We start from the raw sequence: 26,908 nt of genomic DNA, 5'->3' as shown, positions 1-26,908 counted from the left end.
TGACCACATTTGACCCACAAAACTACACATTACATCTTTTGTCATGTTTTACTGTGCTTGAGCCAAACAGTCAACATCAACATTAACTTTGAAGGAAGTTAAATAAAAATAAAAATAAAATAAACAAAAAAATGATTTAAGCAGCCCAGTTATCCTATGAATACATCAAATATGTACACTGCAGAGGATTCAAGCAGCTTTCAGACAAATCCTAAATAAACAGTAGGCCTTTTTCACAGCAACCATTGAGGCATGTCACTGACACAAGAGTGACTTGACAAAGGAACTCACTATGCCACAATCCCTTGAGGTCTTGGTGTTATACAACAGTTGTGCACTGTAGAATTTCAGTACTTTTTAGTTGAGGTTTAACCTCTGGTTTGCATTTTATTTTCTTCGCTGGCAGCTTAAACTCACTAAATAACTTCTTGTACAAACTACTTCTCTCCGAGTACGTTACAGCAGGGGAACCATAATTAACAAACACTAATATTCTACAGCACACAGGCAATAATATGCCTATCCTAATGAACCACATGAACATTTTATCATCAATTACATTTTGGACAAAAAGTTGTTTAGGATAGTTCTAACAGCTCATTTCATTTCTTGAAATTGTTACATGATCATTCTATCTGTGTGTCAGAAAACCCCACCGACCACCAATCCGCGGGCATACTTAAATAAAACCATGACACAATAAAATCATTTGACATGCTTTTACCCTGCAAAACCCAGAATCGCTGATGTAATGAGGGCCTGTCACTCTTAACTCTTAACAAACACACGCACACACACACACACACACACACACACACACACAGCTGAAACTATGATTTGAGGGTCTTTTACATGCAGGAAACAGGATGTCCTGTCGGTATGTTCATTTGCAGCTTATGAGGCTTGTATAAGATCCTTTGTTTCCCATCACAATGTCACTGTCCTCTTTTTTTTCAAGTTCCAGTGCTGTGTGTTCATGTGCCTCATAGCACTGAGAGCAAAACAGGCCTAAAATTGAAATAAATAAGAACTAATTATTATGATAAAGCGTCAGGTTTCACTGAGCGGCTGCAGGCGTGGCGGTGTGGTAGGCCACCAGAGAAATATTGGATGAGGATGAAGTGATGGACTTTGACGTCTGACACCTGCCAGGGAGAGACGGGTACAATTACAAACACAAGAATTTCATTCTCAATGTACAATTCACGAGGAGACCATCCCGCATTACTGAGATTATTTATTTATCTTATTTATTTATTTGGGACAATGCATGTTAATGAACACACCGCTCCAGATTGTAGTCATGGGCTAATTTGCATCCGTTGTCCCACAGTTGTAAACACACTCTCATTCATCCTGACCTATTGTACATGTTTTTAGTGGTAGGGGAAACCGCAGTAACCGGAGGAAACCTACGCAGACATGGGGAGAAAATGCAAACTCCACACAGAAAGGCCCCGTCAGACCTTCTAGCTGTGAAGCACAAGCACTAATCTCTGCGCTGCTGTGATAGTGATACACCATTTGATTACAACTGGCACAAAATGCTGTGCGAACCTAGAATGATCCTACTTATAGATTATTACAAACCATTTTTATATTTTTAAGATTTAGAAAAAAGTATAATGTTTGGGAAATGCCACTGACTTTTTGGGTTCTAAGACAGAATTCTGGAGAAAAAAGACCTCAGCCTGTGTTTTTGTTAAAAAAATTACAATTCAGTATACCCAAAAAGAACCCGTGATAGGCAAAATCCGTGAAGAGGAAACCTTTATTTTTTTTTACAATTATTATACAATTAAATACTCTGTTACACATTGCCGCTGTCGTCCTTATGTTTTTTTCTTCCTTCTTTATGGAACGAAGGGAAGATTCATTAATTCCGTAATGCCGACCTACAGCCGCATAGCTTTTACCTTCCCTTAGCATGTCCAGAAGTTTAACTTTATCTGCAATAGATAGCATCTTCCGCTGCCTTTTGGGCCCTGATCCAGAGCGTTTTGTCAACATTACGGGTTTTAGAGAAACTCGAAATTGCAAGGGAATTTGCACGTACGTCATGTAAATTTGGCAAGCTGTCTTACGTTCGTGTGCATATTAAACTGCAACGTTATTGACGCACAGGTAGAGAAGAAGCGGAGTGACTTTTTAGCCAATCAGAATGCAGAACACAATGCACGATGCAAATCCGTGAAGTAGCGAAACCCTGAAAAGTAAACCGCGTTATAGCGAGGGATCGCTGTATACCAAAGAGTTTCGAATTCAACAATGAATTGTGCTTATTAAAATGAACGTATAGTTGATGAATAATTCAAAACAAGGCCCACCATGATTGAGACTTGTGAACCCCTCGTTCCTTGGATGGAGATTTGTCCAGAAGGGGGTTTTGGGTGGGCTCTGCCACTCCGTCCAGTGTGGTGTTGTTTGGGGGAGTCATGTCAAGCTCCAGAAACATAATATTCTCAGCCTGAAAACACGTACAGATACAGGTTCTATAAGTTAAGAAAGTATTTTGAAGATCATTTGATTTTAGATTCCTCATTATAAAGGTGCCGCCCAGGCTGTGCTTAGTTTCGTTTGTTGCCCATAGTTATTGATAATGCAGGTTGTATGATTATTGTGTATTATTAAGTCTTGTGTTTGACTTATTCTAGTCTTGAGAGATTGGGCGTGTTCACGTCTTTAGAGGTTTAGTCGTAATTTCAAATGGCACCTTTTCGGTGAAGTGTTTATTTCACTTCAGCTTTTGTGTGTTTTGTGTGTTTTGTTTTGTTTTTACAAATAATAACAATTGGAATATCTCCATAACAAATTACTGGTCATGTGTTTTTGTCCAGAAAAAGATTGCATGTAATTCGAAGAGGCACATCGGTACCCTGTATCTGGAGTGAGGCCCCATCGCTATGGCAACCCTGGCATAATTGCTGATGGGTCGTTTATATCCAACAGCAGACGCAGGCCTTTTCTTCATTTGTGAGGGTTTGCTGAACAGTGGATGAGGAAAGAAATCAAAGAGAAAGAAACACATTTATTTAGTATCGTATAGACAATAAATTTCCCTTTTAAGGTTTCTGAAGAAAAAAAATCTCGGGGGTTAATGGGTAACAGACAAAAGTACTACTGATGTAAAAAGGTCAGAAATAGCATTTCAAGCCTTTAATATATCTTGAATAAAGCTAACTGCTTATGCCGTCTCGAGATGTGAGATCCACACTGACCTCTCAGTAAGTACAAGAGGCTGGAACTTCCATTGATCCTCTTCGGGGTCAAAGGTCAATCTATTCATGATTTTATTCTTCTCCTCTGGAGGGATGAAGTTTTCTATGATCAGATACCTGCAGAACCAAAACACACTGGAATGAGTATACCTACAGTGGGGCAAAAAAGTATTTAGTCAGCCACCAATTGTGCAAGTTCTCCCACTTAAAAAGATGAGAGGTCTGCAATTTTCATCAACATCAAAATTTAATACACGTGTATCAAATTTTTGACACTATACAGACCGATTTTTTTTTATGATTCTGCAATGTTTAGAAGGAACATACGATCTTTGTCATTACATTATTTATCAGAGGATTAAGCATCGAGTTTCTGATGTCCTCCCCACCATAAGGTCTTAACAGACAAACCGGTGTCTGAATATGTAGGATTTAATGCTGTATTTGACAGTAAGTAATTCAAAATGAATCTCTGATGAGGAGTAATTTATATTCACATCGGAAATGAACATCAACTTCATTGATTAGTTACACGATCTCTGAACCACTACGACGCTATCAGCACAGTTAAAATCAATAGCGGAGGCACTGCACAATTTATTGAGCTGTGGTTCCCAGTTCAAACTGTGTTAATCAATATTTTTCAAAAAAATGTGTCTGATTAATGAACGTAAGCTATATAGTTTCAGAGACTGACACGCTGTGAGCCAAACATTGCCACTTCATTGAGCAAGCATATAAAATGCACATTGACTGTGCATATACTACCTTTGTGAAACACAAAAAACATTAAGCAAATTCTCTGCATTCAGTTTAATAGACATTGCGATTTGAGTAAATGTAAATCTAAAAATGCTTTAACCGAGGGGTGTCCAAACTTTTTTCAAAGGGACATATTTTGATGAGGTGAAAATGTGTAAGGGTCGACCATTCAGCCTGACATTCTTTGAACCATTAATATTAGATTCAAATGAACTATTTCATGTAACCGGCAGCCCTTGTTGTCAACTTTCCTTTTTTTTTTTTTAGTTACAGTTGCCAAATGGGCTAGAAAGGATCACAGAATGCAATTTTGACCCTTGTGACAAGAGGTCAAAGTTTCCCTTGGTGAGAGCGAGGGCACAGGTCTACTGCCATCTTCTTGAAAATATAAAATAGCTTTTTGTACAATATGTTTTATACTGTGGTAAACAGTGCCGATGGCCACATATCATTAGTTTTATGACAGAGGCTGCAGGCCGGAGTAAATTTGAACATGGGCCATATTCGGCCCACGGGCCGGACTTTGGACATGCCTGGAACAACCAAATTCAAATACATAATCCTTTTAAAACCGCTCAGACATAAGTATGCAAATGAAACACATAAATTAGATATATCTTTTGAAAATGATTACAAGAAAGCATTATAACTGACTTATCCTGTTTCTTTAACCCTCTTAAACATTCTAGAAAATTGTGTAGCAAAAGTTGCTCTTGAGAGTGAGTGCGTTCTTCCATTCTCAAATCTTTTTATTATCAGATATTAAGAATGGATTAAAAATCAGGACTGAGTCTATCAGAGGAACCGCACAAGTAAGATGTTTTGGAGAGAAGGTCAGAGGAGCCAGACTGAGATGGTTCGGTCACGAACAGAGGAGGGAGAGTGTTTTATTTTGTCTACCTCACAATTTTGTATTCATAAGTATTGTCTGATGTTATATTGTGGGCTTTGTATCACTTCGACTGTATAACAGCCTTACAGAACTGTCTCAAAAAAATTAGAATATTGTGATAGAGTTCTTTATCTTCTGTAATGCAATTAAAAAAAGAAAAATTACTTTTTCATGATATTCTAATATTTTGAGATAGGATTTTTGAGTTTTCTTAAGACGTAAGCCACAATCAGCAATATTGAAATAATAAAAGCCTTGCAATATTTCAGTTGATTTGTAATGAATCCAGAATACACAACATTTTTGTTTTTGTAATTGCATTACAGAAGATAAAGAGCTTTAGCACAATATTCTAACTTTCTGAGACAGTCTTTTTTTAATTTTGAGAAATTTCAAGAATTTTTTTCTTTAAGAAAAATTACTTTTTCATGATATTCTAATATTTTGAGATAGGATTTTTGAGTTTTCTTAAGACGTAAGCCATAATCAGTAATATTGAAATAATAAAAGCCTTGCAATATTTCAGTTGATTTGTAATGAATCCAGAATACACAACATTTTTGTTTTTGTAATTGCATTACAGAAGATAAAGAGCTTTAGCACAATATTCTAACTTTCTGAGACAGTCTTTTTTTAATTTTAAGAAATTTCAAGAAATTTTTTCTTTAAGAAAAATTACTTTTTCACGATATTCTAATATTTTGAGATAGGATTTTTGAGTTTTCTTAAGACGTAAGCCATAATCAGCAATATTGAAATAATAAAAGCCTTGCAATATTTCAGTTGATTTGTAATGAATCCAGAATACACGACATTTTTGTTTTTGTAATTGCATTACAGAAGATAAAGAACTTTAGCACAATATTCTAACTTTCTGAGACAGCCCTATATATAAATAAAGTACTTTGTGAACTGCATGGATATGATAAAGAGTGTTTTCTAAGGGTGCATTTGATGATTTTCCACGATGTTCCACATACTTGAATTTGAGCTCTCTTGTGAGCTCATTTTGTGTCTGCTCCAGCTCCTGGCGGCTCCTCACATGCTCGTCATTCACATCCTGAATCTCAACTTTGATGCACTGGAGCTTGGCGTACAGCTGGGAGCAGAGAGGCAAGAGCAACCAGGAGAGAATGAGAGAAGTTTCTGGGCGATCATCAAACGAACTAGTCTCCAACCAGCTGGAGCTTGGTTTCCCATAGCAACAGCACTGGAGGCACTGGTATCTGAATGAATGGTCAGCCAATGGGAGCAGTGCGAATCAGCAGTCCTCCTTCTCTTTCTCCGCTTCCTTCATCCAGCGATTCCTCAGCTTTCAGGCTGAACTTTAGCCAAACCCTGTGCTAACTGTGAAAGGCTGAAGCTGAATTTAGCACCGGTCTTTCATTGACTGATGACATTGTAATCTAAATGTTAAAAAAAATTGAATTAGTTATGTTAAATTAGAAACACCGTCAGCAACGCATAATGAGGCCACCAAAGTGACACTGTAATCTAAATGTTAGTAATATCTGATCTATTGGTTGACAAACCCAACATACAGTATTAGAAACACCTTCAGCAATACATAAAGAAGCCACCAAAGTGACAATTTATTCAGAGCACCTCTTTTAGACAGAATATAATAATTCTCATTATGATGGAAAAACAGTGCTAGGAATAATCTTCGTTGCGAATGAGACGTAATGATTATGAATGAAGGGATTTCATTCGTTTTTCACATGTTTTTCTCTGTATTTTTCTTATCATATATTTTTTGGAATATATTTTACTCTTTTCATTTTTATCTTTTATTGTTGTATGTAAATATTAATTTGTGCCATATTTAAAATGGTGCATATTTTAAATGCATATTACATCGGAAGAAAGGTATATAGGCTAAATTTACTGTTACTCCTACTTATTCTTTGATATTGCAGAAGACCTACACTTGTGTATTTGCAAAAACAAAAAACACACACTCACATGCGTGCACACATTTTTTACTCTGCACAAACTTATTCAGTGTTTATTCAGTGTTTTGTGTGAAGAAACAATGCAAAACACTTTAATTTTTGTCCTCCCTTCCTCACAGAGGGTGAGGGACAGGCGGCGCGTGCAACGATTTACCTGCACTTGGGGGAAAGAGGTCAGTGCAAGTACATTTATCACATTGTCCTTCACAAAAATGGTCAGAAAGGTAGGACAAACCTTTAGGCAATAAGATATATCATGATACAGTATGTCCACATGATGCTAATTCACAGCTAATTCATTTCTCATTAGGAGAAATGGAAATGAATATATGCGCGTTAGCAGGTCTTGAATAACTTTAACGTCTAATGATTAAGCAATTCTTTCATTCAGTTTTCTTACACTATTATTATTTTAGCCATACCTTTTTGAGTTTCTTTGTCTTGGCCTCAACTTCTTGTTGAAGAGACGTGAAAGTTTCCTTCAGCTCCAGAGTCTCATCGTCCTGGACTAGCATTTGCTGCTGGATCTCCCTCTCCCGACGCGTCTGAAAGCATAAATGCAAACTCCTTTAAGAGAACCTAAAAGTTAAAATCTGCATTGCATTCTCATTGCATGAGAAAAGATCCTAAACCTTTCCTTCTCCCAACCTTTCCCAAAAAAACAACAGACGCACGGGGAGAATATGCAAGCTCCACACAGAAAGCCACTACCCCACTCAAATATCTTTCTTTTTGATTTTATGTCGATTTCCATATAATTTTTGGGTGTGAATTTTTTTTTCAAGTTTGAAAGTGATTTCTTGAGGTGGTTTAGCCTATTTTTGAGGAATTATCTGATTTCTGCATAAATCATAGGAAACTAACATGTACACAATTTTTGCCAATTGCAAAACACACATTTTTACCACAGAATTACGGAAAAACAACTACCTTGACAATGTTTCAATAATGCCATTATAATGTATACAAAAGCTTTTTTTTCTAATGATTTTTAGATGAACTTAAAATTCTAAAAAAGGAAATTTTGATGACCCATACCATACATAATTGACACATGACAAACCAAAGTATTTAACACACATGCACATTTTTACCTGCTCAGTAATTTCCTGCCTCCTCATCTCCAGCATCTTCTGTTGTTCATTGGTGTGATCAATAATGTTCTTTCCGCCAACTAACAACTTGCTCTCCATTGCCTGAGATAGATAAGCCATGATTAAAAACAGAAAGATATGCAGCACTCATTTAAAAGATCTGCTGTACAAGGAAAATCTACATTTATAGAAAAAGGAAGATTTAAGAGTGGCAATAGGTTTGTTTTACTCTCAGAAATGAGAAAGTTTTATTCTTGCAAATATACACCTTTATAATCTCAGAGAATACTTTACTATATGTATGACTTCAATTTGTGAAAAATCATAGATTTTTTTTTTCCAATAACGTTGCCCTCTTTTTGCTTTTGTTTTATGTCTTAATGGCATGAAAGTGCATCGATTTAGATGGACTGAGTGATAAGATGGAAAAATGGATGAAAAAGTACGTTATTGAACAGCATAGGTACTAAGTACACATAAATACACCCAAACAGTCGAGCACAAGGGCAAATAGAAAAACCTAGAGCACAAAGTAAAGATCCTTAAGAGACAAAAAGGGGAATTTGAAGGAGCATTTGTTTGCAAAAGCGCACCTCGATGAAATGCTAATGCCAAGATTTTTCATTGGTTACCAGTCTAAAGAAACAAGGACTGTTTTTTTTAACGTAAGAGCTTAAAATGGGGGAATAAGGAGAGAAAGGAGATGAGGGGGGCTAGAGAAGGGCAGCTGGGGGATACAACTATTGAGTGGCTCTATTTTTTTTCATCTCAAGAGTCCACAAAAGGGGACAATTAACTGTGTGTTTAAACCAAATGTGGCCTATACATCCTCTTAACTTGCACATACCACAGTGTCAGACACTGTCCATTTAATTGCATGTTCGCACACACACATACACACATTTATGCAGAGAGTACAGTAGAGTCCTTCAGCAAGGACGTGGCAGGTCTTTACAGAAAGCCTCTTTGTTTGGAGCTTCTCGCTCTAAGTGCGTGATTGCATATCTCTATCTTTGTGAGGACAATCTGTAACGTGAAACCATCGTAGACGGATATTTCTGCCAAAGCTTTTAAGCCCGTCCTTAAAACTTTTAAGGCCCTTACAGACCTTAAATCTTCTGTTTAGACTGAATAGTAGACAACCTGATCAAAGAGGGGAGTCACATAAATATACACATAACAGCGCGCGTGTGGTTAGATATGTGTATTACTGCGTGGTTTGCTGCTCTTATTGTTCTGTCATATTCATTTAGCTTCATTAAAGGGTTGCTTCATGTCAGGGATTTTCTCTCTCATGGACCCCCAGGCCTTTACTCCTGATTGATGCAAATGCAAATGCAGCCTTTTTAATGCTGGCTATAAAGTGTTGTATTAGACAACCAATATAAGTTTATTCTTTAACCACCACATTACAATTTGAAATAATCCAGCATTCAGTATCACTGGTTTCATGAAAAATCCCCCATGCATAAACTGTTGCTTGTATTTTTCTGCACTGTATTTCACTGTTTGTTAAATACAGACTTTGATGATTCCTGTGTGGACAATTTGAGTTTTGTGTTTGGCCCCAGTCTGACATTTTGACAGTTTGGGCCTGCGTTCTTTTTATCTGCTTAACATGTCTTCTCCTTTTTCCTGTCATTTCTCATCAGCCTTTAGTCTGCTCCTGAGGGGTCTCTTCCCATCATCTATCTTCCTGCTGTCAGGTCTGACCATGTTTTTATTGTGTAATGAGTTAATGTTCAGTTTGCAGTGGATCATAAATACTGCTCATTGTTTCTATCTTGTCTATTGTGGGTTCTGTGATGTTCCTGCATGACATCAACATGTGAGATGACCAATACGAAAAATACTGAATCTGTTTTATTTAAAAATCTAGAAATTCAAATATTCATAAATATGCAAATATTTGTTGTTGACCTCATTTTAAAAATATGATACTTTTCCAAGCGTACACATTTTAAGGTTAAAATATCATCAAAATGAGCTCAGAAAGATACAAATTTCATCTTAGTCTATAAGGCCTTTACATACTCTGCAAGGATAAAGTCATTTGTTTTCCTTCCAGGACCGCGAGAACGGATTACATAATTCTGCTCTCACAGCACTTGTTTGAGAATTCTTTACATTATCTGGGCAGAACTTTTTCTTGTATTGTGGTGGAATATGGTCAGAATTTTGAAGTGGGCATTAATGCAAAAAGCAGAAATGCTGTCATTGCAACTTTGCCACTGGCTAGGAAGCTTGTACAGTGCTTGATAGTTTTGGTGATAAAAGTATGAAAGACTCTGACAATTTACACACTTGGGATATTTACTTAACTACTAACTTAACTACATTGTAGTCTGCACTAATTTTATATTTATTTTATATTTATTATTTTTAATTTTTATATACAGAGGGCCAAAAAAACAAATTTGTTACAAGCTGAGGGCCGGACTAGTTCAGTGTTTATTAAAACATATTGAACTGACCGAACATAGACTATTGAACCAAGACCTAAATGCATAAATTAAGTTGCATGCATTATAAGCTGAAAATGCAATATTGTGCTGTTCTCCAATCATATCAGTTACCGCTTTCAAATAGTAAAATGAGAAAATAAAAATAAATCAAATAATTGGTATTCTTTCTCATGGTTCTAAACCCCATTTTCCCTGAGTCCATTAACTGAAAAATAAATATAAATAAATAAAATACAATAATACACAATACAAAAATCTATGTCACACAGGCAAAACAATACTTTCTTCAAAGAAAAATCACATGTCTTGTAGAAACAAATGCAAAAATTCAACTGAATTAAAAACTAAAAATCCTCTGTGATGCTCACTTGACTGAGGCTGAGCCTGATACTTGGTGGTGTCTCATCTTTTGTACAATTATGAAAATCAATGATGAAAGATGAGGAAAATCCTCAGGATTGAGTGAAGTTGCTGATCACTAAGACGGCTCATGTGCATCTGCGTCTCCCATTGACTCAGCTTGGTTTTAAACGCCTTCACTGTATTGTACACATCAGCGATGACATCGGATTCATCAGATTCAGATGGCTCGTGATGTCGCGCAGAAACGCCATTTCGCACGGAAACGTGTCATCTCGGAGCTCTGTTGTGTTTTTCCCTTTGCTTTCCATGAACACACAGATCGGTTGTCAATCCCAGCAGTTTTTCCCCGAGGCAGCCCCATCTCATTGACAATAAAACTTGACAGCAGCCTCGCTTTGTGATTTGGCTCTTCTGAACAGAACCGGCCGGGACTTAAGACCTCATTTTAATTCTTCCACCTTCTGTAGCCTTTTTTCTGTGTCCAAATTCTTGTCTTTGTCTGTGTTTCTTAGACGTTTCATGGTGCCTTCTTAGTTTATATTCTTTCACTACAGCCAAACTTTCTCCACGAAAAAGACACACAGGTTTGCCTTTTACCGCCGTGAACATGTACTCTACCTCCCGACTGGCTTGAAACCCCCTGTTCTCAACATCCAACTTTCGTTTAGCCATTTTTGGGGAGGAGGTAGCTGAAATTTGACATCTGCTTTGACTCTTGATGAAGAATGAAGCCTCAAAACGCTAGCTGCACTGCAGTGAGTTTGCAATAAACTGCCCCAACGCATTTTGTAATACATTTTGCCGCATTATGTAATAAGTTATTACATTTTGAGAAGATTATTACAAAATGCACTTGCAACATTTTTATTCTCTGGGAAATGTAATAACATGGAATTTATAGAATATTCTCTGCTAATGCAACCTTTGAATAGTGTACTGATAGTAATTGCTAAGTACTGCTACTAGGCTAATACAGTGGTACTAATAATAGGCCTAGCTTTTACAAATACTTTAAAGTAAAACAAAATACAATTGACAAACATATAAGCAATGCTTTAGAATTGTTATTACATAATGCACCGTGTTATTACATTTCCTAGAGATTAAAAAGTTGCAAGTGCATTTCGTAATAATCTTCTCAAAATGTAATAACTTATTACATAATGCAGCAAAATGTATTACAAAATGCGTTGGGGCAGTTTATTACAAAATGCGGCTTTATTACAAAACGAAATGAAAAAGTTATTACATTTTGGAATATTACATTTTTACATTATTACATTTTTATTTATGTTATTACATTTTTAACACCACCACTTTGGACCCCCAAACACTAGCAGTGAGAGGTGAACGCTGCATAGAAGACCACAAGAACTCCAATAGCCTCCCTGCAAAACATCTACCACCGCAGAGTCCGACAGATCACTGCATTCTCAAAGACTACATCCAATCCCAGCAGAGTGTTCACACTTTTACCCTACATCTGAAAAAAAATTTTAAAAAATGAATAAGTTCAATATTTGTGTCATTCATTTCAGAAAGTGACACCCATCTATTATATAGATTCATTACACATAGGGTAAAATATTTAGCTTTCCTTTTGTGAAATTTTGATGATTATCACAGAAAATTGTGAAAAGTCCAATATTGGAAAGTCATGTCATCGCATCTCAATAAGCTAATTCACTCAAAACGCCCACAAAGATTTCCTGAGCCTTTAAATGGTCACTCAGTCTGACAGTGGGCGACACGATCACGGGGAAGAATGCTGACTTGACAGATGTCCAGTAGACAGAAGCTGGTTGTTGTATTCAAGCATATTTATAGAAAGTTGAGTGGAGGGAAAAAGTGTGGTAGGAAAACACATACCAGGAAAAGAGATAAGGAGTCCATGAAAGGATTGTCAAACAACATCAATTCAAGAATTAAGGGGAGCTTCACAAGAGTGGACTGAGGATAGAGTCAGCGCATCAACAGCCACTACGCACAGACAAGACATAAATACAAATGTTGCATTTCTTGTGTCAAGCCACTCCTGAACCAGACAACATCTGAAGCGTCTGAGGAGAAAAAGAACTGGACACTTGCTCAGTAGTTCAATATCCCTCTTTTCAGATAAAAGTAAATGTTGCTTGTCATTTGGAAATCCCAGAGTCAGGCGGAAGAGTGAAGAGGCACAGACTCCACATTGCTTGAAGTCCGCTGATAAGTTTACACATCCAGTCATGATTTAGGCTGCCATGTTTGACCCTAAGACCTTAAAACACTTTATAGCCTTAACTTTGACACTTTATATTTTATTTGTATTTCTTATTCTCCCTCCTTCCTTCTTTTATCTATTATTGTTATGTTTTACTTGAAACTCTGGCACAACAATTTCCTTCGGGATAAATAAAGTTGTTCTTATTCTTATTCTTATGTCATGTGCTGGTGATTGGTCCACTGTGTTTTCTGAAGCCCATAGTAAATGCAGCCATCTACCAGGAAATTTTAGAGCACTTCATAATTCCTTCAGCCGACAAGCTTTATGGTGATGCTGATTTAATTTCCCAGCAGGACTTGGCACCTGCCCATTCTGCCACCATTAGCTGGTTCAATGACGTGATAATGCGGTGTTATAATCCTCGATTCGCCAGCAAATCCACTAGTTTGAACTCCATGGAGAATCTCCGAGGTATTATCAAGAGGAAGGGAAGACATCAGACCCAACAATGCAGATCACCTGAAAGATGCAACCAAAGCAACCTGGGTTTCCATTACACCTGAGACCTACTACTTCCATGCCACGACACACTGATGCAGTAATTCATGCAAAAGGAGGCACAACCAAGTACTGAGAGCCTAGAAATAAATGTAATTTTCAGAATGTCTCTGGAGGTTCCCAGTCATTGAGGTCATGGTGGATTATTTTTGAAATCTTCTTGTCATGGCATCTGGACTTTAATTTCTTCAAGGACTTGAATTTCTTCCCTTTAAGATGTTTCACGGCTTCTTCAGTTCAGAATGGAAGAAGCCTCTCGGATGAGGGGTGAAACATCATCAAGTAAAGAAATTCAAGTCAAAAAAATTACTGCTTTAAAGCAAACTGCTAAAATTTCAATAAATTGGTTGAAGTTGGGACAAGAAAATAACTATTGTAAAAATAGGAAAAAAATATGGAAAATACAAGTAAGAGTTTACTGTAATTATAGCCCTATAGCCCATAAGATTAAGCATAGGTAATCCTAATTTGACATTGCTGGATTTACCTCAATATATTCTGAACTCAGCAAACGTCAAAACAAACATATGGATTCATATAAATAAGTGTGTCTGTGTGTGTTTGTGTGTGTGTGTGTGTGTATATATATATATATATATATATATACTGCATCTGTAGTACTCTTCCTAGGCATGAAGCCATACTGCTGTTCACAAAAGCTGACTTCTGCTCTCAGTCTAGTTTCCTCTACTCTTTCCCATAACTTCATTGTATGGCTCATCAATTTTATCCCTCTGTAGTTGCTGCAATTCTGCACATCCTCTTTATTCTTGAAAATGGGAATCATCACATTTCGTCTTCATTCTTCAGGCATCTTCACATTCTCTAAGATCCTATTGAATAATCTAGTCAGAAACTCTCCTGCTGCCTCTCCTAGACACTTCCACTCCTCCACAGGTATATCATCAGGACCCACTGCCTTTCCACTCTTCATCCTCTTCAATACCTTCCTCACTTCACTTTTACTAATCCCTGCTACTTTGTGGTTTACAATAGTCACCTCTTCTACCCTTGCCTCTTTCATTTTCCACATTCATCAGCTCTTCAAAGTACTCTTTCCATCTTCCCATCACTCTTCTAGCATCTGTCAATACATTTCCATCTCTCTCCCTCTGAATCACCAGGACATGTTGTACATCCTCTCCATCGTTATTTCTCTATTTTGCTAACATGTATTGATCATTCTCTCCCTCCTTTGTTTTGCCTTTGCTAACTCTATCTTTACCTTACGTTGGATCTCCCTGTTCTCTGTATATACTCCTGCACTTCCTCATTCCACCACCAAGTCTCCTTATCTACTTTCTTTCCAGATGACACACCATGTACTCTTCTACCTGTCTCCCTGATAACACTAGCCGTAGTTGTCCAATCATCTGGAGGCGCTCCTTGACTACCTGAGCGTTTCTCAAGTCCTCCCCGAAAACCATACAACACTCCTCCCTTTTCAGCTTCCACCACTTTGTCCTCTGCTCTGCCTTTGTCCTCTTGATCTTCCTTGTCACCAGAGTCATCCTACAAACCACCATCCTTTGCTGTCTGGCCCAGGTTGATGTGCAGACTGTCACTGTTAAGGTGTACCTCAGTTCATGTGGGGTTCCAGCTTTCTCAGTTTAGAAAATCGTTTTGCGATGAGGTCTTGATCCTGCCCTCCACTGTGTTATGGTTCCTGAATTTCCTTCCCCAACCCACTACCTTCAAATAAAGCTACACCTTTTCCCAAGTCCTTCGTGTCCGTGTCTGATTTGGGTTCCAGACCCATTGTAACCAGGATGTACAGAGTGGTCCAGGTGGGAATTTAGTTTGACTGACTTGTTGATAGATTGATCTGGGGTCTATTTATATTTCGATTGAATTAATGAATACTTCATTGATCCCCAAGGGGAAATTCGTTTATTACAGTAGCAGTTGGGCTGTTGCAACAGGCTGCCATCTGCAGCATACCTGTTATAAATCCAATTATGTAGATATCTTCAGCATCCTCCACGGAAAGGATCATCAGGCACACGGTCCTCCACTTCCCCAAGGAGTCCATCATATATCTGGCTATAAATGTTCCGAAAATTTGGTCGATTACGTTGAGAGACCAGTTGATCAATTCCATTTTTGGAAGTTATATTACTATTATTTATTACATTAGGGCAATTTAGGGCCTCATATTAACCTCCTTTTTGGATTTTGGAGGGGAAATCCATGCATACATAGGGAGATCATGCAAACTCCACACAGAAAGGCCTTGTATGGAAATCGAAATCAGGATCCTCCAAGCTGTGAGGCGGCAGCATTAACCACTGTGCCAGCAATCACTGCTGTTATTATGAATATATTAAAATGTTTATATTCTTTGAACTTCATATGTGCATGTATGTGTGAGCAGTCCACAAATTTGAGAGGGCACATCCCTGATCTGCTCATGCATGAATGTGTATTCAGATTGTTTTAGCTGTGACTGATCCATTGATGGGAAAGTGAAGAGAGTAGGGAAGAGTTGCATATTGAGCTGCTGGCTCACATGCTGCTGGCCAATGGCAGCCAAGCACAGGCCTGCCGGGAGCGATCTGGCTATAAATACAATGTGACGACACCAGGTCTTGTATGTACAACAGGAAGACAAACAGGCTGTTGGAAGGGAAAGACAGAGGAAGCGAGAGAAGGGCTTGAAAATAGAAGATTAAGGCGAGAGATACCGAGTGCGAACAACAAAAGCGGAGTGGAAATTGTTTCACGTAAGCTGATGATTTTCAAAGAGTCATAACTTGAAGCCACAAGTCTAATTAGCATGAACCAAATCAATCATAAGAGTTTGACTTTCAGCACAATCTTTATATGTTAACCTTCTGGTCATCATGTCCACTCTCACTATTCATTAATGGAAACAATCCACTGGTTTAGATATTTCTAAAACTATATCTAGTCGCTTTAATAGTTTTGTGGGAATGAAGGAAAAAAGCAGCAGAAAAAAAAGTGAGGCCTGAAGAAGATGATTCAGCTCGAGACAGTCAATACTGACTCTAATGGCATTCAACATGAATAATCAGGTAACAGTTTACAGGATTTGATAAGAATACATTTCTCCCCAGGTTTATCTAAAAAAAAAGGGAACCATGGTTTGCATTTTTAGAGTTTGTCAACGGAAAAAATGGAAGTATGAAATCATGTGTACTGATGACTTGAAAGAATTTCGTACTGGGCAAAAATGTTGGTTAGAGGTGTACTGTATTTCCGACTTATCCACCACACACTCGCACGCACACATGCCCACACACACACACACACAAAACCCTCAGATTTTCATGATTTTCCACTTCTAATTAGACAGACAGCTATATAAGAAGCAAGCACAGTTGTTCTATCAATACGAAAATTGGTTTGTTGCTGTGTGTATGTGGAAAAGAACAACCAAAAGAGACAGAGGATGTACCTTGATGTTTCAAAAATCCATCACACATCATTAATCAACATCATTTCCCCTTAAGATACTCAGAAGCGTGAGAAGGTGAACGTAAGAGTTGAGAATAGAGTTCTGTCAGCGATTAGCCAGTTGTGTTGACATGTATATATTTGATGGCTTTGAGTGCTGATTTCTTTCTATAAAGTGACGGGAATTGTTCAGTTTACTCTGTCTGGTAGGTTAAACTTCAGCAGGCATGATGTTAGAGGGAAAAATAACTATGGCAAACACTAAACTGGCAGGTGAAAATATGTTACGTGAAGTCAAAATAGGTTGCATCCATTTTGAAAATGTTCATACAGAGCAGCTCTTCAAATGAATGAGTGAATTATCTTCTTGCCGTGGCCCAAATTTCCCCATCTAAAGGGGTGATGATGCAATATCTTCTTTCTACGACTTGCAAAGGAATCAAGCGATCAGAGAAACAACACAGTGTTTCCCAAACAGAGACTTTTTTTGGGTTGCCTGCAAAGTGTTTTCTTAATAATTTTCAGCCTTGTTCAAGCCGAACAGAGACTAGATTTTTTATTTTTTATACAGTATAGGAAGAAGAAATAATGCTTAAAAAGTGGTAAAAACATGTAGATTTGGTTCACTCTTGTTTTGACATGTTAAATGAATTAAATCATAATATTAACTTGCATTTACAGTAGCAGCTTGCAAGACTAAAGATACGAAATTTATATTATATATTATATATATATTTATATATAGTGAAACGTCTTCAAGTGAAGACATTCAAGTCCAGTTGCCACAACAAGAAGATTTCAACATAGTTGTAGAACTTTTCATCTCAAGCTATGTGAAATGTTCCATGACGTTGATTCAGGGCAGGTTTATTATTGAGATTATTAAGTTTTGACAAAGAATTTGACAAGTTATCTAGTGCATGGGGTTACAGTCTGAGCGAAAGTCTGAATTTTTTTTAAATTTCTTATGTAATTGGCTGATATTATAACATAACTACATAGTACAAGACTGTCCCATGTGACATTTGCCTCAGGATATATTTCTAGAGTACTACAAAGTAGCTCAAAAGTTTATAGTAAATGTGTAAAACTGGGTCACAAAAACATACTTCCATTCAGTCATGGATTCACTGGATTAATTTCTGTAGACATTTGTGTCTTTGTTAAAGCCTTAAACTGTACATTAATACTCAAGTAGCGCTCCAGTGAGCATTACCAGCTGTAGGACATTGTTAATGTGTGTGTTTGTGTTTCTAAAACAATGTTTTAAAGGCAATGAAACAACATCACACTCATTGAAGTGGTGCACCTCACTGATGTGTTTATTTCGGAGACAAAGGAATGAGCTTTGGCTGACAGAAATAATTTATATTTTCAATCATCCCCGATTTTCCCCGCAGGAAGAAACACAGAAACTTTACAGAAGACCGTTATAACAACGTAAATGAGCCTTAACTTGAACGTCTCCTGCCAAACTGAGAAACAAACTGATGCATCACATGCAGGAAATAATTCTTCTAAATTATCTCTGTCCTCAGGGGACGGGACAGGGAGTTGCTGACTGTGCTGACGCCTTAAAGCAGCCGCCCGTTCTGCATCAAACACTGAGGACCTCTGTGCTCGCCGATCACATGTTTTATACAGTTGAGCACAAAACAGCCTCAGCCGACAAGCTCTTATAAGGTCAACAGGAAGGCAAGAATCAAGAGTAACTTGGAAAAGAAAATTAGACGGGAGCGCTCTCACATTCTCGGAATATAATACACATTAGTAGTATCTCCAGGGACTTCCCATTATATCCCCTCAGTAAGCAAATTTAGCCTTTAAACAGCTCTTACTATATGATGCTCCACAGCAGACATTCTTATGTTCTGGGTTTATAGATCTGTAGGAGGTGAAAGCTTTTTTAAGTGCTGCTGAGAGTCTAAATTAATTGGAAGAAAAAAAAATTCAAATAAAAAACTGCTGATGGTCGGACAAGATCATCAAATCAATAACTGCAAACTGACAACAAAAGCATCTTTCCTCTATGTATTGCATGCTGTTTTTTAAAGATAAATCCTCATATGCTGTACTAATAAAACTGTAAAAATCTATTTTTTCTGATGTATAGTGCTGTAATTTCCTTCAACCCTCATATTATGTTAAGGGTCAATTTGACCCATTTCACCCATTGACCCAATGGGTCAAATTGACCCTTAACATAATATGAGGGTTAAGAAAAACAAATTTATAAAATGTGACAGGGGTCAAAGTCTTTCATATTTTGATTTGAATTTTTATCATGGATAACTCCAAGAGAGCAAAAGCCAGTATCTTTGTTGTCCTAAGCCCAGAAAAAAATGCAGAGGACTGTATCAGGAAGGACATTTGATGTTAAACCAATGGCAAACAAAATATAAAAATCAAACCAATGACTTTCATACAGGACTAGTTGACGCCCGATCACCAACAAGGTGCCATTTGGGCTACTGTGTCAAAAAGGAGAGGAGGAAAGAATATCCATAGACAGGGAGCGAATAGGAAAGGCAAAAATCTAGGACAGTCAGGATTTTGAGTACTGGGACTATAACAGGAGAAGTTAGACAGTTGGATGTACTTTGAGTCCAGAGGACCAGATGGAAAGGTAGCAAGGTTAGAACCTTAGGAGCGGGATTTAGGGCTGCTCAATCATGGTATTGGTGGGAAGAGAAAAAAATAGGAAATATCTTGGAGGAATTTGTTAGGAGCGTTCTGGAAGGGAAAAGAGTGTCAGATACAGTGAAGTCTAAAGATAGACAGTGAAGGTGTGATGTTCAATGTTGTTTGTCATTATGCCTCACAGGTAGTGTGTGTCAGAAGAGAAAGAGAAATTCTGGAGTGAGTTAGATAAAGTGATGCAGAGTATCCCCAGAGGTGGGAGAGGAGGATTTGTTGAAGACTTGAAAGGACACATTGGTCCATGCAACATAGGTGATGAGGAAGTGATGGGTAGGTTTAGTATCTAGAATAGGAGCGCAGATGGAAATATGGTGGTAGACTTTGCAAAAGGAAGTAAATGCTTTCATCCAGAAAAGGCAGGAACATAGGGTAACTGATAAAGCGGAGGTAGAAGCACGCATGTGGACTACATCTTGTCAACTAAAGGAGATAAGTGCAAAGTAGTGGGAGGTGAGAGTGTAGCCAGACAGCATAGAATGGTGATGTCAAGGATGACTTTGGTAGCAAGGAAGATGAAGAAGACAAAAGCAGAGCAGAGGACAAAGTGGTGGTCGGCGATCGGCGATCGTGGACCTGCAGACGTGCCACTCCAGAGCTCTTATTCTGATCAGCGGGGACTTCAACCGAGCCCCTTCTCAACCTTCACCCAATACGTAGACTGTGCAACGAGAGGGAATAAAACCCTGGACCTCTTGTATGCCAACATGATGGATGCATACAACTCTTCCCCTCTCCCCCACTCTGGGCAACTCGGACCATAACCTGGTACTCCTGGACACGACCTACACACCAGTGGTGAAGCGGCAAGCGGCCAGCACCAGGTCTGCGAAGATCTGGTCCAAAGCCACAGAGGAGGCATTGCAGGAGTGCTTCGATGTCACACGGCAACCTGTGTTTTTCTAAAAAACATAAACTTGTCCTTCTATTCTTCCCACTGTAGTTGCAAATATCTTGAATTTTGAATATTCTATATTCATGCATGTTAACAGGACTATAATGTTATGTCAGACATTCCTAATTGTAGATACCCTGTAATAAACTGTAGGGGCCCAGTCATTGCGCATGGGTAACTTATTGACTCAATGCTGATGTATCAGAGAGCGTAGTAGTTGCAAGTTTGACTCTGGCTTGGATTGTTTAAGGAACTGGCAAAGACAAAGCTGACATTTGAAACTCCAGGGACCACAGATCCTGTGTGGATACACGAGACACTATCCAGACTGTGAATCAAAGGGCTGCAGGTATGAAAACAAACCGGCACTGAGTCTATTGGATATCCTGTTACATGTCTGAAAAGGAGACTCGATCAGCTACTACACGTGACCAGGGTGCAAAAATAATCTTATAGGTTTAAAAAAAACTTCACCCCGAACACTCAATTTCATTTCATCACTGATCTTGATTCTATGTTGCGAACAAACTGTATGTTATTTACAAATATGATGTAAAATTCTTTTTTGGCAAGTCACTGGAAAGGTAAAGATGTCTGGCCTCCTGCTGATTCATTCCAACCTTTAATGTTTTTGTCCTTTTTAAACATGTTGGAAGTAAAAAACTGAAACACTGGGCTGCCCCTTCAATCTATAATTCAGTTCATCTCTGGAAAAAGGAGACACAAAAGAGCTAAACACTACTGGATATAGGATTATATTTAAGGCCCAAAATGAATTCTATTTTTTTGGACACAAGATGAGCTAATATAGCAATAATATTTTTTTCATTACAGAAAGACACAAACCGTTTTAAGTGGCCACACGTTATAAATGTATATGCTCCTGTAAATAAAGAGGTGAAGATGTAATCGATCAGCTTAAGGAGAACCATAGCTGTAAATACCAATCAATGTTATAGGAATAATCATTTGTCATGTGCATTTATTGACAAGTTTAAAAATGACAGACATGAAAAAACCTGAAAAAAAAAAAAACACGAGAAGCTAAGTTGGCCGCATAAATGTTATCTATTGAAAATAGATAAAAAAACAGACACAAAACTACTGTGTGCCAGTAATTAATTAAACATCCAACACGTAATGTTGTAGTAGGTCATATATACACTATATTGGCACTAATCAGTTATCTGTATTGTTTCCTTTATTTTTAAGTAACCCATAAAGACACACTTTAATCAAGGAAACTGAATTAAGACCTTGGACATAAGATATTAAGTTAGTAGGGGACAAAGTTGCCTCCTATATTTCTAAGTACACATTCATGTGCTGATCAGCACATGAATGTGTACTTATAAATAAGTACAATAATGTGTACTTAGGAATAATAAAAATTATCCAGTATGGTCAATTGGGTCACTGGGAAAACAACAGTGATTACTCATTTTGGTTAATTGTCGTTCTGGTTACGCTACTTAAAAAAAACGTCCTATCAGCTGTTGATTGATCTCCATTTAAACCTGGTTCACATTTCAACATTCAGTTTTAATCCATTTTGATTGCCAGTAAAACGCATTCGATATTACAGACGGTGTGTCTTTTTCTACTTAATGCAAAAAACCAGCCTAAGTATCAGTCTGAAAAACTCACAATAAAAGCATTGGCGACCATGCAGATGGCGGTGCCATTGATTTTATACCAAGACATTATTGGGAATAATCCAAAAAAATAAAACTGAAAGACAAGTACCTCTATAGAATGATTTATTTAAAATGATGAATATTTAGCACCATATAGACCACCAAAGATGCATCTATGAGACTACTCTGTAAATTTGCATTTGATAAACACTGAGGAGATTTTGACTGCATTTCGGGTATAGAACTACTATAACTACCCATAATGTCATCATTAAGCGGAAATGGAAAACATCCACATCCCAACAAATCTTGCAAAAGTTACTTTGTCGAGTTCAGTGAAACCTTATCCTGTGTTCAGACCGTCAGCAACATGGCTGACGACTGAACTTGACCTGTTGGAGAGACTGGTCAACAAGTCAAGGTTTTTTTTTTTTGTTACACTTCCAAATAAAAGTAGCCTGGCAGAGGGTTACTGTTTTCATGTGCATGTTTATCAATGGAAATATGTTCATTAGCAAGTTGAAGCTTAGTAATGGAGCAATGAGTCACATTCTGCAGCGCACAAATGTCTCTCAAGGGCAAAGCAGCTGGTCTCACTTGGCATTTTTGAGGCTTTGAATCTTGTATTTTAAACAGAACATGACCAGCAGAACAAACTAGCTCCACTTGAACTTTAGTTTCTAACTGAGCTGCTTTCCTCCATTGACCATTAACCCTCATATTATGTTAAGGGTCAATATGACCCATTTCACCCATTGACCCAATGGGTGAAATTGACCCTTAACGTAATATGAGGGTTAAATACTGAAACGTGACCTTTTGGATCAATTAAGGACACAGAGAAAAGAGAAGGAAATTAAAACTTCGCTTGCCTCCGATGTAATGGCTGTACACAAGGGTCGATCTCTTACCTTATACTTGGCGGTCAGCTGCTCTGTGGCCTCCTGCTCTTTCCTCAGATCCCCCATCATCCTCTCCTTTTCACCGAGGAGCCTCTGCTTCTCCTCGGCCAGGAGGAAACGATCTTCTATGATGGCCTCCTTCTCCTTCTCCAAGCGCTGCTCTTCTCGTTTAACATACTCCTCTACTTCCTTCCTAACTTCCTCCTCGCATTCGGAGTTTTCGTCCCCGTCGTTTCCACAGCCCTCGCCGTCCACCTGCTCCTTTTTCTGTTTGTTCCTCCACTGCCTGTGGTTGAGCTGAGCCCTCAGACGAGCTATCTCCTGCTGAAACTCTCTGAGGAGAGCGTCTTTGGGGTCTTCGTTGACTCTGGGTTGGTTTTGGATATTCTTGGCTCGATTGGCGTAACGTAAGGTGGTGAGGGTTTCATCGTAATGCTGGGGAGACGGGCCTAAAGTGGCAACCATGACCGTTTTGGCATTCCCGCCGAGCGAATCCTGCAAAAGACGGGTCAGCTTGGAGTCCCGATACGGCACGTGGCTGCTGCGCCCGTCCGCCAGCGCTGAGATCACGTTACCCAACGCTGACAGGGAAAGGTTGATCTTAGCGGCTTCCTTCAGGCGTTCCCCCTGGACGCCCGTCTTCGCCTGCCGCTCACTCCCCGCCAGGTCCACCAGGTTGAGACGACCGACCCGGATGTGTTTCCTTCCGTCCGGACCGGGCTGGCTACACTCCACGGTGATCAAAAACAAGGTGTGAGACCTCGACGAATGCTCGTTCATGTCCGTTGCCCCGATGGCCCTCGCCTGGTTACCGACGTTCATCACCTCCTCGATCTCCTTGATGCTCTTACATACGCACGAAGTCAGGTTGCGTACATACACACCCGTGTCCGGACTCTCTCTGAGCTCCAACGCTCGGGCGTTGCCGTGGTTGGGGTCCAAAAGGTCCCGGATCTCCTCGCGGTAGATCTCGAGGTAGGACGCCCGCACCAGATACTGCTTGTCAGATTGCGAGCGGGAGATGTGTGTGAAAATATGGTCGAAGGCGTTGGGTATCACGCCGCGTTTCTCCGGATCCAACCAAGCCCCCTGCATGGTGTAGGTCTTCCCTGTTCCAGTCTGCCCATATGCAAATATGGTGCCGTTGAATCCAGCGAGAACCGAATCGATCAGCGGCCTCACGCTCTCGTCGTACAGATCCCGCTGTTTGGAATTCGCGTCGTACACCCCGTCGAACGTGAAGGTCTTTTGGGGTTCACTGAGGGGCGCGCGGGGGTTTCGGAGGATCACCTGTCCGAACCGCAGGTCCATTTGCACGATGCCCCCCGAGGGCCCGAGAGAATCCTCTTTCCGGTTCAAAGGTCGGCATCGAACCACCACCTTCACCGACTCGCTGCTCTTATTTTTTGACATGACCGTTTTCTGGTTATACACAATAGATGAAAAGCGGAGAACCTTTTAATTACCTGCTCGGTCTGGAAAAAAAATGCCACCACTGATTTTTCTCAGAAAGAAAACATCCAGGAAAGCGTCTTGGCTATATCATACAGAGAAATACAATGCTTAAAATACAGCATTACGGTAAACAGAGTTAAAGATAAGATACCACTGGTAATAACTGCTCTGGAATAACGCGTAATAACGCGTTATATTAGCCTGCTAATAGACAGACGGTCAGCGGCTCCTAGGCATTGAATCCACGCTCCGTGGAAATTCCGTTTCAACGAATTTGCCGTGGAAAAAAAAGAATCCCACGGTGTCGACGGCAAAACGAAAAAGGTTCACTCATGTCGTCTCGGCGTTAAAACTCCAAAGATCCGCCGAAACCCGCGATGTGCATCTCTTCGTCCGACGCTCATTGATGTGACTTTGTGAATCTCGCTCTGTGCTGGAGACATAGCCTCTTCCTGCGAACATGCGTGCACTCACGCACACACACACACACACACACTGTCTCCAACACGCACGCACGAACACACGTATGCACACACACACACACACTGTGTCATTTGCCACACCCCACATCACTGCGGAATGGCAACAAAGGATTATGGGAAACTGAGTCCAGTCGAGCCTTGTTCCAGGTTCTTTAGTTTTTAAATGCATAAAATAATCACTCAATTTTTTTTTTTATTGCATCAAGGCTTCTTGACTTTGTCAGGAACATTTATTTCAACAAAATTCAACAAAAACATTTTTTTTCACTGCATTATAAAATGCTCTAGTTGAAATTATGTCCTTTGTAGTGTTAGGGTCGGTTTCGACCCGGGTATAAAAATTAGATTGCAAAGCAATAATTAGAGCCAAAATTTAAATCTTAAATGCATTGTCAGCCAACACAATGACAACCAACTCCTCCCCCACTCATGTGAGCTTCTGGGGATGCTCATTTGTCCAGGATTGCTGCAAAAAAAAAACAAAAATGAGCATGTCCAGACACGTATTTATATTATTCTCTTGAGGTGAATTTTTCTGTTTTTAATTGAAATCGAGAGGTTATACTAATAATAAAAAGGCCCAGAGAACCATAACAAAAATTTTTAAACCCAATATTTTCATGGATAAGGAAGCCTAATGAGGTAACCAAGAGATGAGAAAAAGAATTGGAATTTAAGTTTTTATTTTTAGTGTTAACACCGGGGATGCTACAAGAAAGCTAGCACAGGAGGAAGGTTAACGTATGAATTTATTAAAATAAATGCATGATGAAAAAATATAGTTCTGGGGAACTATCTCCTTGAAACCATGAAAGTGGTTTTTGTGAATATGTTCAACAAAAACTGAATCTTGCCAATGCATTGCTCTTGAATAAAAAAAAAAAATATATATATATACAGGCAGAACGGTGGTGCGGTGGTTTGCGCTTAATTCGATTCTGACCATCTGTGTGGAGTTCTTTCTGCGTCCGGGTTCTCTGTTTTCCTCCCACAGTCCAAAAACATGCAGGTTAATAGCAAAAATAAGTGATTTCATGGTTTTTTTTTTTTTTTTTATATATGTGGCCCTGCGATTGACTGGCAACCAGTCCAGGTTGTACCCTGTATTTCGCCCGATGACAGCTAGAATTGACTCCAGCGTCCCCAGTGCAGAAGAAGATGGATATACAGTCATAAATTGACCTAGTTTGGATTAATTTGTCGGATTAAGTTTGGAAGATTGCAAAGACATGGAAGTAAAAACTGCAAGGGACTTCGATTGCCTGCAGTGGTCCTCCTGCAGTGGCGCCCTTACAAGTAACAAGGTTAGTCCACGGTGAATACAGAGCCTTGGTCTCCACGTCTAGCAGTAAGACCCTTGACCCTGTGGACTGTTGACCAGCTTTCACCCATCTTCATACATGGGAAATGGGTCATTGTCTTGGAGATCAATGCTACCTAAAGGGTCATCATCAGCCGAGGTCCCACTACCTGCTACCGTCCTTCCTCATCAGTAATGTGGAGTGCGGCAACCAGAGTACAGTGTATCCCGAGAAAACATCAACCATAGCTCTCAATTGTTCAGCAAGTCCGGGTAAATAATGGAGGGTTCCTGAATCCCTGCTAAGGAGAATTTGCGATCCACTTGGTGGGAGGCAACAGTCACTGAAATGATCCTTTCCCCCAGGATTTCAATGCACATCCCAGTAGCTGTGGTGATGCTTTCAGGCCCACGCGTTCCGGATCAGTGGTGCCAGGAAGAACCCCGGGACAGATAAGTGAAATTACATTACGTTTGGCAGACGCTTTTATCCAAAGCGACTTACAATAGAGGACATAAGCACTGCAAAGCACAATGAAATGGTGGACCCTGTGTTGGGAGGGTTCGCGGGTAAAAGCCAGTAGCATGCAATATGTCCTGGCTTTCTACACTG

At 39.1% G+C, this 26,908-nt stretch overlaps 1 protein-coding gene across 1 annotated transcript; it reads right to left on the bottom strand.

Annotated features, from left to right (window-relative positions):
* Positions 1-384: 384 nt before the first annotated feature.
* kif3ca (kinesin family member 3Ca) lies at positions 385-25,013 on the bottom strand. The gene is made up of 8 exons (XM_086167448.1): positions 23,068-25,013; positions 7,922-8,023; positions 7,250-7,372; positions 5,853-5,971; positions 3,219-3,335; positions 2,876-2,984; positions 2,328-2,467; positions 385-1,145 (listed from the first exon to the last, which is right to left on the bottom strand). The coding sequence occupies exons 1-8, from the start codon at positions 24,469-24,471 to the stop codon at positions 1,058-1,060; spliced, it is 2,202 nt and encodes a 733-aa protein (XP_086023574.1). The 5' UTR covers positions 24,472-25,013; the 3' UTR covers positions 385-1,057.
* Positions 25,014-26,908: the final 1,895 nt, after the last annotated feature.

The sequence above is a fragment of the Fistularia commersonii genome, chromosome 20, assembly GCF_037954325.1.
Source record: "Fistularia commersonii isolate RoL2024-O1a breed Wild chromosome 20, RoL_Fcom_v1.0, whole genome shotgun sequence".
Taxonomy (NCBI): Eukaryota; Metazoa; Chordata; class Actinopteri; order Syngnathiformes; family Fistulariidae; genus Fistularia; species Fistularia commersonii.
This window is presented reverse-complemented; position numbering and strand designations above follow the sequence as displayed.

Excerpts from the sequence above, each read along its gene's own strand:
- kif3ca (XM_086167448.1), bottom strand. The coding sequence starts at position 24,471 with ATGTCAAAAAATAAGAGCAGCGAGTCGGTGAAGGTGGTGGTTCGATGC. Across the intron at positions 8,024-23,067 it reads AGCTGACCGCCAAGTATAAG|GCAATGGAGAGCAAGTTGTT; the intron begins GTAAGAGATCGA and ends TATCTATCTCAG. Across the intron at positions 2,468-2,875 it reads GGCCTCACTCCAGATACAGG|GCTGAGAATATTATGTTTCT; the intron begins GTACCGATGTGC and ends ACGTGTTTTCAG.